We start from the raw sequence: 20192 nt of genomic DNA on the forward strand, positions 1-20192 counted from the left end.
TACAAAGGTCTATTAGTTTTCCGAAATCGCAGCTCCTATGTCTGAATTATTGAAAAGCACAGCAATTTTTCAATGGCTTCCTGAAACACAGTATAGTTTCCAACAACTCAAGCAAGCACTCACTACCACACCAGTCATGGCTATTGCTGACCCAAACCTTCCATTTGAGGTCATGACCGACGCTTCCGACATCGCTACAGGAAGCAGTCTTAATGCAAGAAGGCAGAGTTATTGCTTTTGACAGCCATAAACATTCCGATATCCAAACCCGATACCAGTTTATGATAAGGAGTTTCTTGCCGTTGTGCATGCTTATCGCTCTTGGAAACATTATCTCATGGGAGCCGACTCGGTGGTCAAGATAGACCATCACTCTCTAAAGTATATCTTTACTCAGCCAGTCATGAACGCTCGACAAGCACGCTGGGTTGAGTTTCTGGCCAACTTTCACATGACCATTGAGTACATTCCAAGACTACGCAATGTAGTTGCAGATGCTCTCAGCAAGTTAACTCTAGCATCAGCTATGGTAATGTCTACATTATCTGTGGATGTTCCGAATTCATTCAAAGGGAAGTATTTCAATGATAAAGATTTCAGCACAGCAGTACAAGTTCTTTCAAAAGATCAACCTTCGACTTCCGAACAGAAGATTTTCTCATCCTATTCTTATACGGACGTCCTTCTGTATTATCAAGATCGCGTCTGTGTACCACATGATAAGGATGTTCGACGTCTTTTGTTAAAAGAGCAGCATGTAGTTCCTTATGCTGCCCATCCAGGCATCAATAAGACTTATAGGTTACTCAGTGTAACATACTACTGGCCTCAGATGAAAAGCGACGTCATCATAATGGTTACATCTTGCTTATCTTGTCAACAAATGAAAGCAAGCCGACGACTTCCAGCAGGACTTCTTCAGCCTCTTCCAGTTCCAACTGAAAGGTGGGAAAGCATTTCCATGGATTTCATTACAACACTACCACGATCCTCCAGAGGTAACACTCAGATTATGGTAATTGTTGATCGATTGTCCAAAATGGCACACTTTGTTGCTTGCAAAAGCAGTGCACAGGCTCCGGACATTGCCAAACTCTTCATACAACACATTGCCCAAGAATATCATATCCGACAGAGATCCTAAGTTTATCAGTCACTTTTGGATTTCACTGTTCGAATCCTTGGGAACAACTCTACTGTTCAGTTCAGCCTACCACCCAGAATCAGATGGCCAGACTGAAAGAGTCAACCAAGTTTTGGAAGAAATGCTTCGACATTATATTCAGTCACGTCTAGCAGCTTGGGAAGAGTATCTACCACTCCTTGAGTTTGCTTATAATAACTCTTTCCATAGTGCCATCAGCATGAATCCATTTCAAGCAGCTTATGGACACACTCCGATTGTACCAACGAATTTTGTACTTCAACATCGAGTGGCCCTAGCTGATCAACTGGTTCAAGAAATGCAAGACATTCTACTCCAAGTCAGGGATCATATGCGAAAAGCGCAAGAGCGGTATCAACGGTCTGCCAACAAACATAGAAGTCACCTGGAATTTGACACTAGTGACATGGTGTTATTATTTGTAGCCCCACATCGCTATAAGACGGTTAAGTCTGTGTTTCCTAAGTTGCGACCAAGATACTATGGACCTTTCCGGATCGTCAAGAAAAATTCACCTTTAAGTTACAAATTGGAATTACCACCATCATGGGGTAAAATCCATCCGACATTTCATATTTCTTGGCTAAAGACGTACATTCCAAGCGATGAAGCAGTTCCTCCTGCAGGTGAGTATGCCCCAGAAATCGAAGACGATTATGTTCTCCTTATTCCTGAGTGTATTTTGGACCATCGACAGCGAGAGACTCGACATCGTGACATTTTGCAGCAGTATTTTCAGAATTACCGTGATATTTTCTACATCAGTTCATTATCTCCACCAGGGTCTTATTTTGAGTGGGAGGGGATGTCACAATCTGTGACATATTCCTTTCTCTATATCTAGACTTATGGATGGTTTGATGAATGGACACTTGTGGAAGGGTATGCCCTTTCGACGGGACACTTCCTATGAGGCACAATCCTTCACAAGAGACATTCTATTGAAGAGACACTCCTATTGTAATGTACCCTCTCATCAAGGGTCACACCCTTCACAAGGGGTACACACCTCTTCATGATACACTTTGGAGTACACACCTTTTCATGTGTGACTCTTCACTCTCTATATAAGAGAGGCCCAATTGTATGGATGACACACTACAGCTACACTACAGACACTCAAGCAATACAATTATTCCTTGTTCTCTGCTATTTCAGTCTCCTTTCTGTTCCTTAGCACATTTCTAAATATAGTAAATCTAGGATTTCTTACATTATGTATGGGAGAGGGGTCTTCCTTCTCTCGTTTATCTTGTTGACAGCTAACCAGCTCTTGCATGCCATGCACTAAGACAAAACTTGACGTAATAATGATTCTTTTTACCATGAAGTCATTCCTTTAACTCAATAAATTTGTCATAAGGAAACTCTAAAGTTGAAACATGGAAGGCTATCCTTTTTACATAATTCTCTAACTAATCCGAGTATCGGCCCTTAGGATAGGAAAAATGAACAAATATTCACTTTTAATATTGTGCTTGCAGATTGACCACATTTTTTTAACCCGGGTGTGCTCTGAAACAGCTGGCGGACTTCCAGGTATAACTGCCACACTTGTGTGTTGTAGCTGGTCCTTATTTTGTGTTCTTCCTAGCCTTATGGACAAAGTAGGTTTGAGTCCGATAGGCAATTTGTGATCTCTTTGTTTTTTTCAGGGCTTCTTTTGACCTTGGCCGGAATTGGTGAAACTGGACTAGCAGTAAGTATTTGGTTGCTTTGTATTTTTTCATCAATATGCTTGCCTTAATTATATGTTTTGCTTACATGTTTGTTCGGTATTCGATTGCTGGCCTTTATGTTGGAACCTTCACTTAAAATTACGTGCTCAAAGCTGATCATTCTTACTCATTGACAGCTTCTATTTTGCATGTAATTCAAACATTCGCTGTAGTTACATGCACTTGTATTAATAAACGTCAGGGTGAAAGTTTGAAGGCATAGCAATGTTTGAATAGCCTGAAACTTCCACTTCTAGATACAATTTTTTTTTTGGGGGTAAAAGAGATTTCATTCAAGAAATGGACATTCATAGCTGTTCAAAGCGGAACAGCTACTGCACAAAACCAGAAACAGTAATGAAAGACTTCACTTCTAGATACACACCTTGTGTGCATATTTTAGACATGAACCTTGTCACAAGCAAAGTATGTGCCTCGGCAATTTATGGCAGGCTCTCCTACAGAGTGCGAATGGAAGCTGAGTGCGAAGACCTTGGTGTAAATGGATGCTCGTGTGTGTGCATGAGTGTGGATATGTATGTATGAGAGTATACATTTATACCATGCTCTACACCCGTCGTTGGGCATTGATGACGTCAATGGGAATGTCAAGTAGCTAGTTTCTGCTATGTGTGATAGAGTTATGGTTTTCAGCCTTATGAGTGACTGTCATGTGATTGAAATTGCACTATTTGTTATGTTTTTAGAGGATGAGTTTGAGAACGTTTCTGGATTCATCTAGATATATGTTCGTGCTGCATTGGCTGACATGTAAACTTCTCCTTGTGAAGCTTTTGTCCATGTTTGGGCTTGCTAATGATGCAATGAATTCTTTCTATGTTAAGTGGTGCATTGCCTTATCTACTCTCTTTTCTAAGCATTTTTTCCTTAGAAATGCTTGTTTAGGAGAGACTAAAATGAAATAGTATTGTCTTCACAAGCAATTGTAGCTTGAATGAAGAGAATCTAGACTACTTTTTTATTAGCCTTCCCCTTCAGTGTTAGTCGGTCGAGTCTACCCTCACCTTCAATTTTTGACAAAAACTCAATACAAAGACCTTTGTATAAGTGGATGCTCAACACTCTGGAGAGACTGATAGCATATGTTTTTACTCTAGTCTACACCCATTGTTGGGCTTTGATGAGGTGGGGATGTCATAGTCTACACCCATCGTTGAGCACATATGATGTCAGTGGGAATTTCATAATAGCTAGTCTCCGATGTGTGTTATGATTTTCAACTTTGTGAGTGACTACCATGGGATTGAAATGGCACTATTTGTTGTGTTTTCACAGGATGAGTTTGGGCATGTTCATGGATTCATCTAAGTATATGTTCTTGTTGCACTAGGGAACATTGCATATTTTCCCCCATGTTGTGATATTGCGATATTCTCTCTATATTAAGTGGTGCGTTGCCCTATTAACTATCTTTTCTTTTCTTTTTTTTTTTCTTCCCAAGGAAAGAACCGTCTAATTAGCTATCTTTTCTTAGTATTTTCTCCTGAGAAATGCTCGTTTAGGAAAGACTAAAATTAAATACTATAGTTTTCTCTATAGCTTGAACAGAGAGAATGTGGACTAGTTTTTGATTTAGCCTAGCACATCTAGGTGTTGATAGAAAGTCAGTACGAAGACCTTTGCATAAATAGATGCTCAAGTGTGCATGGATAAGTATGTGTGAGCATATATTTTTTACTTTGGTCTACATCCATCCTTGGGTATTGATAACGTCAATGGCGATGTCATATTAGCTAGTCCCTACTATGTGTCATAGTGTTTATGGTTTTCAACTTTGTGAGTGACTATCATGAGACGGTTTGTTGTGCCCTTAGATAGAGGGCGAGTTTGGGCATGTTGCTACCTTTTCTAAACATTTTTTTGCTTATAAATGCTCGTTTAGGAGAGACAAAAACGAAATACAGTATTCGGAAGTTATAGGTTGAATGAAGAGAATTTGGTTAGCCTTTGTCAGTCATGAGTTTGCCCTTCACCTCCAGATTGGCAACAAATACTCAGCATGCTCAAGTTTGTGTGTGTGTGGATATGTTTATATTATGGTCTACCCCACTGGTGGGCGTTGACGGTGGCAATGGGGCTGTCATAGTAGCTAGTCCTCGCAATGTATGATAGAGTTTATTGTTTTCAACTGTGCGCGTGATTGTCATCAGGCTGAAACTATACTATTTTGTTTTTAGAGGATGAGTAGTTTTTTTTCTGGATTCATCTAGAACCAGGTGTTTCAAGACTTTGTAGATTGTGGGATGGACTGCTGTCAGTCATGAGTTTGCCCTTCACCTCCAGATTGGCAACAAATACTCAGCATGCTCAAGTTTGTGTGTGTGTGGATATGTTTATATTATGGTCTACCCCACTGGTGGGCGTTGACGGTGGCAATGGGGCTGTCATAGTAGCTAGTCCTCGCAATGTATGATAGAGTTTATTGTTTTCAACTGTGCGCGTGATTGTCATCAGGCTGAAACTATACTATTTTGTTTTTAGAGGATGAGTAGTTTTTTTTCTGGATTCATCTAGAACCAGGTGTTTCAAGACTTTGTAGATTGTGGGATGGACTGCTGCTCCCTGCTTCCGAAGCTGCTCCGCCATAGCCTCCCCTCCAACCCGCCCTCGCCGCTCCTTGCTCACCCCCTTTGACTCCTCCTCCCATCGAGCTTCTCCGCCCTCCCGCGCCTCCTTCTGCCCTTCTCCATCCCCGCGCCTTCTTTTCCATCCCCGTGCTTTCTCCTCCACCCCCGCTCGTTCTCCATCTGCTGCCCCTCGCCCTGCCCCTTCTCACCTTTGCTTCTTCCCCCCCAGTGAACTCTCCTCTCCTCCCTCGTCGGCTCATCTCCCTCCCACCCCTCGTTTTCTTCCTTCTCCTTTAGCGTCCTTATTTCCCCCTTTTTTCCACCCCTCATCTTCCTTCCACGCAGCTTTGGGTTAATTGGCTTACGCCTTGGAGAAAGTAAGCTTGGTGGTGACACTTGTCTGGTCAGAATAGCTGAAATGGCAGCACCTTCGAATCCCACAGCCGTCAAGGTTATCCTTTCTCCAGCAGACAAGCAACAGGTGCAGCATGCAATCAAGTCACTTCAGGACAAGGCAGTTATGGGCAGAATAGTGGGCCTCACTCCCACAAGGAGACAGGTGAGAGATTGGATCTAGGCGAGCTTGACACTAGAAGGAGACCACATTCAAGAGGTCACCATCTACGGAAGAGGTGTCTCTCTCATCCAGCTGAGCTCTCCTGCTACCGCCTTGACACTTGTGGAGCAGAGCCCCATCCTCCTTGGCCCGCATTTGGTGTACCTTTTCCCTTGGTACCATGGCTTCACAGTGGAGGACATGGACACGACACACCATGTTCCTCGTTTCCCAATGATGCTCTGCTTCCCACGGGATCCCTAGGATGAGATTGGTGGTTGAGAGCCCGGAGTCTCTCCCAGAGCTAATCCTCCTCAAGATCCTCGAGGGGGGTACACTTCGTGAGAGAGTAGAGATCTCCGAGTTACCAGGACGTGTCTTCGTTTTGCAAGCAGATGGGCCATCTAGTCCGAAACTGCCCTCATGGTCAAGGATGGACTCCTCCCCCCCTCCCCTGCGGGACAAACAGAGTCAGCATGCTAGAGCTTGGCACCCCTCCAGACGGGAGCAGTAGGAGTCTCAGACCCCTTGGGTGACACCTTCAAGGGAGAGTGGACCCAGGTGGGGGAAAAAAAAAAAGAAGCGAAGCAAATTGGCTCAAAAGCACTCAAACAATGGGCTAGACGCAGGGAGAGAGAGGGAGCAGGACGAGAGGCACCCACGGAGGAGCAACAATAAGAGCCTCTGGTTGGAGACCCCTCCCCCCCAGCAGTAGGGACCACGGTAGCAAGGGGATCCTCTAGTAGTGGTGGTACAACGATCACAGTTGCCTCAGGAACCCCGGACGTTGCGATGATAGAAGCTGCAAAGGGTAGCTAGGCAGCGGTTGAGGAGAAGGGGACCTAGAGCTCAAGTGTGCCTGATCAGTAGGGAGGGCCTGAGACTGCTCCTATTCCCTCCCTTCCCCCTCTCCCTCCAGAACCCTCTTCCTCTCCATGCTCTCCCCCTCCTTCCGTGCTTCCCCGTCCTCCTCCTCCCCCCCTCGTTACTCCTACCATGGTCATCCTCACCACCCGTCCCCCTCCCCCCGCCTCCTTGCCTCCCGCCCCCCCCCCCCCCCCAAATCCCGGCACCTCAGCCAATAGGCAAGGGCATGCCCGCATGCCCCTCCGCCTCCTCATCTCTGTGGTTTGTCCCCCTCCCTTCTCAGCCATCCTATTCCGGTGGGGATTCAGAGGGAAGGGGCTCGTCCTCCTGATCAGTAGGTCCCAAACTTCAGCATGTGCTCTCTCTCTCTCTCTCTCTCTCTCTCTCTACTTTTGGAGATTGGGGCCTTGGAACTACCTGGAGATCCCGGACTCCTACCCTCTACCACTAGAGGTGACGCTCATGATCTTACAGCCCCGGAAAGGGGGTTTGATCAACGTAGTGGGCTCCCAGACTCATCCAGTTTGGCGATTCCAGTTCGCCTCCATAGGGTTGGAGAAGTGGACTCTAGGGGTATTTGATGCTATGATGGGGGATTAGATCTCATGCATGATGGACGAGTGGATGGATCCATTGGTGCTGAAGTGAACTTCCAGTTGAGCTTCACCCTGGAGAAGCCTATCTATGGTTTGACAGTAGGGTTTATCAGATTGCCAATCTGCTTGAGGCAAGGATTGATCCTGCACATTACTGGCCTCTATAAAAGTGTGCTGAGATGTTTGAAGTGGACGTCTCTTTCATGTTGCAGTGGGCGCAGAAGATTGGTATAGAGCTGGTGTCCACCATGGTACGCCGTCGCACAGAGATGGACTACTCGCCCTCTAAACCCCCCTCAAAGTCACAAAAGGGTTGGAATATGCACGGCTGTGAGGTAGTTAGCTGCAGTACCTGATCCTTCGGCAGGTGTTGGAGAGGGCAGTGGTAGGGCGAGCAGTGGACTTCCTTTTGATACAGGAGCACATGTTCTCAGCTTCAGACATCCGACGTCACCATCACCTTCTTCCCGAGAGAGGTCGGAGGTGTGGTCTCCTGCCATAGGACGGAGGGGAGGGATCTACATCTCGGTCTCCCAGGCGGTGGCCCCAGAGGTCTACGATTAGGGTGAGCTTATCCTAGGGCAGGTAGTTTGGATGGGAGTCAGCATGGGAGAGTCCAGGATTAGGATCGTGAACTTGTATGCCCTGACATGCAAACAACACCGACCAGCCTTCTGGAGGAGGTTGACGGAGCGTTTGCCAGGTGTTGACCCTTGGATCATTTGGAGGAGACTTCAACAACTTGGAGTTCGGGGAGGACAAGCAGGGGGGTGCCTCCTTCTTCAAGATGCCTGCTTCAGAGCAGAGCACGTGGGAGCGGTTCATCTTCACTATCAATGGTGGAGACCCTTGGAAGGAGCCAGAGTTCAATAGGATACTTGGTAGCCTCCGTTTCTCATTTGGCTAGAGGAGATACGATGGACTGCTTGAGAGACTGGATCACTTCTACGTTGGGGATTAGGCACTCCACAGAGGTGTCTCTATAAGGATTCTAGCATGCACCACGATGTCAGACCACTCTCGAGCAGTCCTCTACCTAGAGCAGCCTCGTCGGGGTCTTCCCCAAAAGGGGGTCTGCATGCAGGATGAGGTGATTTAGCAGGTTATGGAAGAGATTTGGCAACAGTCAAAGTCAACACTCCACGAGGGTTGGGCTTCGTGAGTGGCGGATACAATTCAGAGGAGCAGTGAGGAGTTGTAGTCTCAGGCCCTTGGACGGAGGAGGGCTCTTCAGGAGCGCAAACGTGCACTACGACGAGACCTCGCCTCCATTGAGAGACCACGAGGGCTGGGCTTCGTGGGTGGCAGATGCGATTCAGAGGAGCAGTGAGGAGTTGCAGTCTCACGCTCTTGGACGGAGGAGGGCTCTTCAAGAGCGTGAGCGTGCACTGCGACAAGACCTCGCCTCCATTGAGAGGCTCAGGGAGCAGGACCCATGATCCCATTGGCTTAGTGATAGATATGAGAGCGCGTGCCTTGAGCTCCTGAACATAGAGGTTCTGTGAGCTAAGTTCTCCTACCACTCCACCCGGGCCCGTTGGGTACAGTAGGGGGATAGGATCACAAAGCAGTTCTTTCATACCACTAGACCTCGATCGAGAGGCACGTAGCTCGGGATCTGCTTGGCATTATGCACATCGATTTGTAGGAGATTCTAGAGCCGACCACAGTTTTCTACAGCCAGCTCTTTCAGGCGGAGAGGATGACTTTAGCCTGGCATGTGAGATAGTTTGGGACCACCTTTCGACAGCAGTCTTGCGAGAGTTGTGCAGGAGCCTTTCATGAATGAGGACATGTGGGAAGCTCTCAAGGCCCTCTCGACCCATAAGTGTCTTGGCGAAGATGGCTTGACTCCGGCCTTTTTTGGAACTTCTGGGAGATCATTTCCACCCCTTTTCGCTTAGCTTGCCAGGTGATCTTCGACATGGGCTCCCTTCCCCAATCCTTGAGCAGGGGGTGGATTTGTTTGATCCCGGAAGGGGGAGACAGGTCAGACATTTGGCAGTGGAGACCGATCACCTTGCTTGACACTGCATACAAGATCATAGCCAAGGTTTTGAGTTTGTGGTTATGGCCTCATCTCACCCACATCATCCATGACACATAGACCGGCTTTGGTCACGAGTGTAGCATTCTGAACAACATTTTGACGTTTTGGGAGGCCAGGTATACCTTTCCACTGATCCTCAGACTTGCATTTTACTTTGTAGACCCATTCGCAACCAATAGGATTCTTGCCTTCAGGCAACTCCATTAAATCCCAAGTCTGATTAGTGGCAAGGGCATCCATCTCCTCATCCATGGCATTCCGCCAATGACCATGTTGCACAGCCTCACCAAAGATAGTTGGCTCAGTATGTCCCATAACTTTTGTCATATATGCATAATGCCGAGTAGCATAACCACTATAAGTTAACTCGTCAACAGGATACGTGACTCTCTGTGACCTTCTCACTGGAGTGCCTGACTCTCCTCATTCATGAGGAGGTATGTACGTGCTTCCCTTGACTTCAGGTGTAGACACAGATGGTATGGAGTCACAGCCTTTGGCCATCCTTCTCTTGGACTCTGAGAAGGCTTACGACAAGGTGGAGTGGTCTTTGCTGGGGGGCACTATGCAGAGGTTGGGTTTCTCAGATAGATGGATTAGAGGAGTCTCTGTGCTTTATAGGGAGTGCTAGTCAGATGCTCTTCGGTGGACACACGTGAGAGGCCTTTCCTCTCTCTCTCTCTCTCTCTCGCTCAGTCCATTAGTGCTGCCCCCTGGCTCCCTTTCTTTTCCTTTTCGTGGCGGAGGCATTGGGCTACTACTTGAGATCGCAGGTGTTGGGCCTCACAGGGTTGAGGCTCCCAATTAGGAGGAGGAGCTGCTAAACTGAGAGTTTGCAGATGACACAGCTTTGTATGTATAGAGCACCACAACGAGCTTGGAGAGAGTCAGGGGAGCCCTGGCTATCTACTATGAGGCGTGGGGTGCACGGATCAATTGGACAAAATCCATTGGTTTCTTCACAATCTCTGAGGAGACACAGGAGTTTCGAGAGTGGGGGAGTGCCTTTGGCTTCTGCTGGATTCCCCAGGCCAGATAGTGAGATACCTCGGATGCTAGGTGGGTATTGATATCACAGCAGAGTAGCAGATTGCCCCGATCCTTGAGAGTGTTCAGTGCAAGCTTCTCTAATGGAGCTCAGCCAAACTCTCCCTAGTGGGCCGTGCCCTAGTGGCAAACCAGGTCGTCCTTGCCATGGCCTGGTATATCGCCTTCTGCTAGGACGTTCATAGAGGGTGCATTGGGCAGGTCCGATGGTTGGTTCGAAACTTCCTTTAGGCAGGATCGGACGACATGAGGAATACTAGAGCCCGGGTTGCTTGGCAGACGTTGATCATGTCGCAGGCATTGGGAGACTTGGGTATTATTGATTTGGAGATGTAGAGCAAAGCCCTCTTGGGCAAGTTGGTTGTGCGCGGCCTCACCTCGAGCGCAAAGCCTTGGAAGCTCCTCTTACAGCGAGGGCTTCTCAGGAACACCCCACACACTGGGGGGGAATGGCAACATTCACATAGATGGATCTTCTCAGAGGCTCCCCTTATTGGGAAGGGTGCCCCCTTGATGAGGAGCCTCCATAGGGTCTGGTAGAGATTAGCAAGGGGCCTCATCCGTGCTCAGCCGCGTTTGCAGAGAGGAGTTCGAGCATCAGCCCCTCGTTTGGCACGTGGAAATCAAAGATCAAGATGGGTGTATGCTCGGGCAGTGGACTCACATTGGTTGGGCACAGTCGGACAGATCTGCTCCATTGGTAGATGGAGCAATTTCTCCATGGAGGCAGAGGCGAGGCTTAGAGCCATAGCGATATGCGAGGGGCAGGACAACAGATGAGGGAGATTGACGTAGCCATCCCGAGTCTTCGCGGGAGGGACTCCATGTGTGGAAGACATCATATGGTTAGGTCAGTTTTCTCGGACTAGGGTCCCCCTGAGGATGATGTTTCAGCGAGGCAGCACGCATCATGGATTCTTCCGTGTAGGGCCTGGCGCCCTACTCCAGGCACTCACTCTGAGAGACCTTGAGATGGACGAGAGTCTGGATGGGATTTATTGGCAGATGATCAGAGTGGTGGGCCGATTTGGGAAGGAGTGGCACATTGATCCTCCTAGCATCCCAGAGTAGGTTACCCCCAGATGGCACCTATAGCTTTGGGAAGGTAGGCCCCTGAGGGAGGTCTAGTGGGATTTGGGAGAGTGGTTCTAGCCCTCCCGGATCGTCCTCACCGAGCAGGTGGATGAGGTGCCCTTCTTTTCATATACCAACGGATTGGGAGGAGGCTTCATATGGACCCTTCGACTTGGACCCCTTCGAGTGAGAGGCATTGGGTAGCCCAGAGGGTGCCCTACGCTGTAGTCTGGTGATGGGTGAGCATTCGGCTCCATCCACCCTCGGCTACCTTGGTTGCCTCTGGCAGGATATCATCTACGCCTGGGAACGTGGGACCTGGGGCTCTAGGGCGATTGTTGCGAGGCGTGCTCGTTTCTGCAAGGCTTGGCCTGCATGAGTTTTCTACATATTCACTCCGCGAGGGATTTACTGGTTGTATAGTCCCCTCACCTGGCTTTGATTGAGGGAGGACATGCGTTCCAGATTGATGAGGTCTCTCCAGCTTACGTAATATAGGGTCAGAGCATGCAGAGGATAGAGCTCTATGAGGCGGTCCCTCCTGATAGCCCGGATTCTCATTCTCTTCCAGAGGATAGCGTGTGGGAGGTAGTAGCTAGTGTCACGGTGTGGAACATTTGGGTTGCTCGCTGTAGTTTGGTGATGGGTGAGCATCCGGATCTACCCTCGGCTACCTTGGTCACCATCGAGCAGGATATCATCTACACCTGGAAGCGTGGGACCCCGGGCTCTAGGGTGACTGTCGTGAGGTGCACTCATTTCTGCAAGGCTTGGCATGCAGGAGTTTTCTACATATTCACTCCGCGAGGGATTTGCTGGTTGTATAGTCCTCCCACCTGGGTGTTAGCCCCTGTACCAAAGATCCCCTATGTAGTGAGCTGGATTTCTCTGGAACAGGCTGGTTTTTTCTTCTTTCAGCCTTTTTCCAGTTTTTTCATACTCAGCACCTTCGGGGCTGCTGTTTTGTTTGAAGTCTTTCAAGCATTAATAGAAGGTTCCTTTCTTTGCCCAAAAAAAAAAAAAGGACTTTGTAGATTGTAGAGAGAGATTGAATGACTGTAATGATTTGATGCATGCAAGGACAAGGATGCCATTATCACATCTTGTGGTCATGTGCTTCTTCACCTTCGTTCCAAGGGGTAAGGAGAGGAGGAAGCAGCATCGTGGATTATGTTTGGGGATTACATTGATTTCAACATCTTAGACCCTTAGTCACAAGGCTTCTGCTGTACATCATGCAGTCTTGCCAAGTGATCGAAACTTGCATTCAAAGATGTTGTGGACTCTGCATGGTTGAACACAATGGTACCACAAGAAGAAAACCAAAATCCCAATGATATATGCAAGAGATCCTAGTTTAGGTCAGCTCAATTGCTTCCAACAGCTCAAGCTCCTGCAAGACTCCAACAGTTAGGTGAAACGGATTCCCATTGCCTAGTAGGCTTCCTACAGGGCATCCCACACTTTGTCCTTTGTACGCATGACCAGAATTGGCAATGACATTCTGTAAATTACGTATGCTGCCTTATTCTGGCTGGATTAATGGTGCTATTGTAAGCAAGTTTTGCTATTGGGAGATGCTTTTTCCAAAGCTGTGGATGTCTAGGAAAACACTAATAGTGTGCCAGGGTCTTTGCTCACTGACAACTTATTGTACTCGATAGGAGCTTGAAACAAACTTTGCTGAAAGGAGAAATATACAAACAACAAATACAAATGAACTTTTATTACAGCAAAATGGAAGTTACACATGTACATGTTGCAGCTCAAAATTGCAAGGATGCTCCCAAACAATGCTGACGTAGATTCGGTTATTACAGACTGGAACCGACTGAAAAGTCAGCCAGTTCTAGGGGCTGACTGCCCACCTATATATATTATAAAACCCCTCCCCCCCACACTTCTCCTTATCACTTGCACAGGCAAGCGCGGAGGGAGAGGAGTAGACTCAGGTTTTGTTCCAGCATCTCTTGGCTGGTTGTATGCTCACCTTTGAGCTTTTGTCTGCCCACATCAGTGGATGAATATATATCTGAGTTTTGCTATCTTTCTCTCTCCTTCTCTTTGAGTGTTGTTTGAGCTGCAATCGGGAGTGTGAGGTGTGAGTGATTCTATCCTCTACTTTCCAACAGTAGTCTCCTATTTACTTCCAGGGACGTCTAAGAGATGCAACAACGCTCCAGCCTTGAGGCAGGCTGCCTTATTTGAGAACACTGTTGGCACTTGCCACATAGTCAGTAATATCAGCTTTCATCTTAAAGTAATAAAAACGTCTGTTTTACTAAGTCATAGGTTCGTTGAATTCTCGGATTACTTGCGGTTGGATCGTCATGACATTGATACAAGATCTTCCTCCTAACCTCTACGTCATTATGAATGCAAACCTTTCCATTTCGGAACAACCACCCATTCCAAATGTAGAACTGACCACCAGCCACTTGAACAGATGGTATAATCCCTAAGTCTTGGTCTATTTGTATGGAGGTCCCTGGACTTTCTGCCAATGCTGACTGAAATTACTATCAATCCTACATAGCCCTCTCAAGGAATCATAAAACTAAAACTGAAAGAGTTTGTTGACCCCTAAAGGAAAGGAGGTTGTCAGGGATGAGGAGCCTATGAGACCTATGGATCTACGTCAAGCTGGAGTGATTCTAGGAAAAAGAGAATATTTATGGCAGAAGCTAGGAGGTTGGATTTCCAACAACACCTTAAGCCTACACCAACTTGGACTAGCACCATTCCTCATGGTTCAGATTATAGCCCAGTCCAGGGTACAACCCCTGATGGTGTGCCAAGTTATTCCAGGGTATACCAAGCATCTCCCAAGAAAGGTGAGTTTCTGTCTCAGCAACTCATGGCTTACAATCAGTTAGATTTTGATGTTTTAGCAGCCATGCCTTTCACTGAGTTTGTGAAGGCTATTCACAATGATGGGCAAAGATTATAAGGATAAAATTATTCAGGAAAAGTTTAAGGGTAAAACTAACTCACCAAATGAGCTGGAAGAGTGAGTTGGAGGACTACTTTAAACTGGGTCCTAGAGATGAACTGCCCAAATCCTATCTGCAATATTACACTTGGAGGATTATGGTCACACGTGGTGGAGGCATCAACTTCAAGGAATTAGCAGTTCGGTAAGAGCTTCAATAACTACTTGGGAGGAATTAGGCAAGAGATGGTTGAGACATTTCTTTCATCTCTTGTGGCTGACCAATATATTTACCAATGGTATGACCTGGTTCAGTCAAGCATTAAATGAAACAATTCTGCAAACTATCTTTGTTTGTTAGGGGCAGTTGATGAAAAGCAGAGGATGATTAAGTTTATCCATGGTCTACAACCAACTATTGCTTCTGATGCGATGGCATCTAGACCCAAGACCTTGGATGAAGCTATGCAGTTAGCAGAAATGTTTGAACCAAAGTATAATTCCAAGGAGAAATCCATTGGTATTGGGTATTTCGAGAAAGCAGCCAGTGTGGATGATTGATTGAAGAAGACCTTTGTCACAGTCCTTGACCTCCGGAGTGCTGACACGAAGACCTTTGCATAAATGGATGCTCAGATGTGCGGATTGGTATGTGTGAGAGCATACGTTTATAATATAGTCTACACCCACTGTTGGGCACTGTTGACATCAGTTGGGATGGCATAGTATCTAGACCCTGCTATGCGTGATGGAGTTTATGGTTTTCAACCTTATAAGTGACTAGCATGAGATTGAAAATGGATTAAGTGTTGTGTTTTTAGAGGATGAGTCTGGGAATGTACCTGGATTCGTCTAGATATGTTCATTGAAGAAGACCAGTGGAGAGCAGAAACCCTATCTGGTTCCAAGTCCTCTTCAACCAGCTTCTGGTTCTGGGATCTGATGTAAAATAACCCAGGTATCCCACTGTTAAGGCTTCAAAGTCCAGCAGTCGTGGTGAGACTTGTAACTGAGAGGATAAGAGTAATGATAAGGATAAGGAGGGGGTACATAAGCAATTGTCTCAATCTTTCGAAACTGTGTCGGCAGCTTATGCTTGGGCACTGATGAGAACATAAGTGTAGCTTTGCTTACTAATTTCTTTTGCTTCTTTTTTATTTTTTTCATTTACACATTTTTTAAAACTTTCTCTTTTGTTCTTTTGCTTGTTCTATAATTTTTTTTATTAATTTGTAAGATTGGATATATTCTAGTCTTATGAAGCTATATGTGGCAATCTCTCATGGATGAGAGGAGAAAGAAAGATCTCTATATTCACATGTGGTGAAAAATGGGGAATGGATCACAATAAGATATGCAAAGCTAAATCAGCTCATGGCAAATTAAGAATGATTATGGAGATTTCAGAATTTGAGAATGAATCTTCCTCAACAGAAACTGTAGATTCTAGAATAGTTTCATGGTTGCCGTCAGGATGTCTCAAGGGATGATGACATGGATGATGAGAATTATGTGTTCAATTCAGGTGGCCACAACCATTGTGAGCTTAGAGCTATGAATGGCTCTAGAACCTGAAATTCACAGCTGATACATTGTAAATATAGTGGGTAAGCATAGCTCCCACCATCTTGAAAATTCTTCTGACTGTTGTGACTCCTAATGATGAAGAAATTACATGGGACACCCAACCTGAATTGTATAAAATGTCTGCAAATGCTTTGAGTGGTGTGACCAGTCCTGCCACTTTCAGGTTCAAGGGGAAGGTAATGGGCAGAGATGCCTTTGTTCTTGTGGATAGTTATAGCACCCATACTTTGTAAATTCCAATTGTGTACATCATTGAAGCTCGTGTGATAGATCTCCCTCACAGCTTGAAGGTGAAAGTGGCTAATGGGACCTTCACTACCAGCCAGAGGATTTGCAGTAATGTTGTGATCAACCTTTCCTCAGATTACTCCTGCATGGTTGATTTATTTGCTTCGGATTTCGGCCCCATTGACGTCAACCTTTCCTCAGATTACTCCTGCATGGTTGATTTATTTGCTGTGGATTTGGGTCCAATTGACATCATAGTTGGCTCTGATTGGCTCCAAAATTTGGGTAATTTCACCACCAAGAATTTACAGAATATGACCATGACCTTCCATGTCAAAGGTAAGGAAGTTTGTTTACTTCGTATTCACTCTCAGAAATTGTAGCTGGTAACAGGCAAACAACTCAGAAGGCTTCTCAAGAAAGATGCTAGTTTGTTTGCTTTAAAGCTTGAGGCTGGAGATAGCCAGAAACAAAGAAAAGGCTTCAAGGTGGAGGATTGACACGTCCCATCACTCCTGAAACCTCTGATTTGCAAGCAAACACAAGAACACACACAAACGTGAGGAACTGAGCAGCGCAAACACAAGAACACACACAAACGTGAGGAACTGAGCAGGCTGCTCACCACCCAACCATGACATCTACGGGATGTGATCCCAAATCAGGAGATGTCCCCTCCAAGCCACGAGCTGAGCTAGTGGCGCGAACTCCCAACCATATCCTAACCAGCCTGGTGTCCCATACCACCAGGTGGCGCTGTGAAGCCTGGGATCTGCTGCTGGGCCTTGGGGTACGCTATGATGCAGGCGTGCGTCCGTGACTCAATCCAGGATCAGACCTAGCACCTGGGAACGAAACTTGCTCCCATCGGCTCCCTGAGAACTGAACCTCTGGGCCCCTTATATAGACTCGGGCCCCAAGCACCAAAAATAGCGAAGACCTCTAACTGGTTCGTACCCTTGCCACTCAACTCGAGAATCAAGCCTGCCTAGCTCTAAGCCTCCCCAGGCTACCTGAGCTAGACTTGTGTGCCCAGTACACGTCGGATACCAATCCGTGCACATGACATACTTCCCCTCCTTTACGAACTCACTCCTGAGTTCGCTAAAAAACCCGGGAATGTCCTCTGGAGGTTCTGTAATGTCTCCCATGTTGCATCCTCCTCAACAGTATTCTTCCACTTGATCTTGTATTCCGTGATAGTTCTATTACGAATCTGTCTTTCACGAAATTCAAGAATACACTCAGGTTCGTGTGGAATAAAAGTCAAATCTGTAACTTCTATTATCTCTTAAGGAGAAACAAGTTGTTCATCCACACCCAATACTTCTTTCAGTCTACTGACATGAAATACTGGATGTACTTTAACATCAAGAGGCAATTCTAGTCGATATGCAACTGGTCCAATTCTTTTAATAACCTTGAACGGACCACAGTATCTGGGGGATAACTTCGGAACCAAACCAGTACTGAGGCTCTTGGATTCCTGGGGAATTCGCAAATATACCATCGTTCCTTCAGAGAACTCTCTAGGTGAACGATGTCTATTAGCATAAAATTTGTCCCGATCTTGGGCACTTCTAATAGACTCCTTGGCAAACTGCAACATTTCCTGCATGTCTAGCAAGAAGGTCTTTGCAGCATCATTTTGGATTCCTTTTAACCCAACCATAACTGGTGACTTAGGTTGAAACCCGTACATAAGCATAAAAGGATTGTACCCAGTACTCGAATGCTTTGCACTGTTATAAGCAAATTCTATCATAGGTAGATAATCTTCCCATGAAGACTGTCTCTTAGAAACATATGCCCGAAGCATATCTTCAACCAATTGGTTAACCTTCTCTGTACTGCCATCGGATTGTGCATGATCTAAGGAACTCATACTTAGAGTAGTTTCTAACTTCTCAAAAACAAGTGTCCAAAAGTTACTTGTAAACTTTGACTCCGTGTCACTGACTATGTCAGAGGGCAAACCATACAGCTTAAACAAGTGGTCCACAAACTCATGAGCCAGCTGAACAGTTGAAATAGTTGTTCTAGTAGGTAAGAATCTAGCCTTTTTTGTCAGACGGTCAACTATGACCCAAATGGAGTCATGACCCTTGCGCGTTCGTGGCAAACCAGTAATAAAATCCATGGAAATACTTTCCCATTTATTACCTGGAATCTGCAATGGCTGTAATAAACCCGCGCTTCTAAGGCGTTCTGCCTTAGTAACCTGACAAACCCGGCAACCTACCACATAGTTTTCAATAAATGCACGCATCTTAGGCCAATAAAAGATATGCTTCACAAGAGACAGAGTCCGACGTATACGTGGATGTCCAGCACTAGGAGCATCATGACACTCCCAGAGAATCTTGGATTGAAGTTCCAGAACATCTGGCACACAAATCTTTCCATTCCGGAACAACAAGCCGTTTCTAATCATCCACTGACCTCCCGCCACCTGTACCGTAGGGCGCACAATCCCTGAGTCGTGGTCAACCATGGAGCTCCCATCTTGGACTTTTGGCCAATAAGAACTGAAATGACTATCAGTTGCGCAAAGCCCTCTCAAGGATTGAAATAGGTATGAGGATATTTCCGAAAATGACATAGCATTTACAAACTTGACTCAACTTAAGGCATCCGCCACACTATTCAATGAACCCTTTCGATAACGTATTTCAAAATCAAAACCCATCTAGCTTTCCGTCCCCTCAATTCAGACCCATCACACACATACTTGATTGACTGATGATCGGTCAATACAAGAAACTTCGAACCATACAAGTAGTGTCTCTAAACCTTAAGTGCATACACGACTGCATAGAGTTCTTTTTCTAGTGTGGGCCAACGATATTGAGTGTCGTCTAGCTTCTTACTCTCAAAAGCTACAGGTCTTCCTTCTTGGAATAGAGCTGCCCCAATCGCAAAATCACTCGCATCGGCCTTTAAAACATAAGGCCGGGTAGGATCGGGTAACGCAAGAACATGTGCCTCCTTGATAGAAAACTTCAAGGTTTCAAAAGCCTTATTCAATGCATCATTCCAAGAGATCGGTTGGATAGACCTGCGTCCATGACCTTTTAATATGTTAGTCAGGGGTGCTGTGATGTGTGAATAATCACGCACAGACTTCCGTAGAAATACCGTAAATCCTAGGAAAGAACGAAGTTGTTTCACAGTCTGAGGGATAGGCTATTCTAAAACCTTCTGGATACGATCCATATCAATGCTAATACCCTCAAAAGAAATCTTGTGTCCTAAGTAAATGATCTCCTCATAAAGAAGTCACATTTACTCATCTTGGCATAGAGCTTATGCTGTCTTAGAATAACTAAGACAATCCGGAGGTGTCCTATGTGGTCCTCGAGCGTTCGGCTATATACCAAGATGTCATCTAAGAACAGTACAACGAATTTGCCCAGAAAATCTCGGAACAAACCGTTCATCATTTGCTGGAAGGTGGTAGGAGCATTGGTCAGACCAAAAGGTAATACAAGAAACTCGTAGTGGCCATACCTAGTTTGGAATGCGGTTCTATCTATGTGTTTAGCATGGATACGGATTTAGTGATAACCCGTTCGCAAATCAATCTTAGTGAAATACTTCGCTCCGGCCAAACGGTCTATTAGATCATCGGAACGAGGTAGAGGGTATCGATTCTTAATTGTCACTTTATTCAATCGTTTATAATCTATACACATTCTCCATGTAGAATCTTTCTTCTTTCTTAAGAGGACAGGTGCTCCCCAAGGTGATTTACTTGGGCGAATATAGCCTATATTCAAATAAT

General features: G+C 45.9%; 1 protein-coding gene across 3 annotated transcripts in view; it reads left to right on the forward strand.

The window, feature by feature from the left end:
* Positions 1–20192, forward strand: part of LOC147893714 (tRNase Z TRZ3, mitochondrial-like) — a 49413-nt gene that overhangs the window by 18937 nt on the left and 10284 nt on the right. For all 3 annotated transcript variants that reach the window (XM_087385575.1, XM_087385576.1, XM_087385577.1), the window contains 2 exons: positions 2650–2704; positions 2821–2864. In XM_087385575.1, coding sequence (XP_087241701.1) covers positions 2650–2704; positions 2821–2864 — 99 coding nt within the window. The remainder of the gene's footprint in view (positions 1–2649; positions 2705–2820; positions 2865–20192) is intronic.

This window comes from Dipteris shenzhenensis, chromosome 15, assembly GCF_047967505.1.
Source record: "Dipteris shenzhenensis isolate YYH24624 ecotype China chromosome 15, Dip_SZ_1.0, whole genome shotgun sequence".
Classification (NCBI taxonomy): domain Eukaryota; kingdom Viridiplantae; phylum Streptophyta; class Polypodiopsida; order Gleicheniales; family Dipteridaceae; genus Dipteris; species Dipteris shenzhenensis.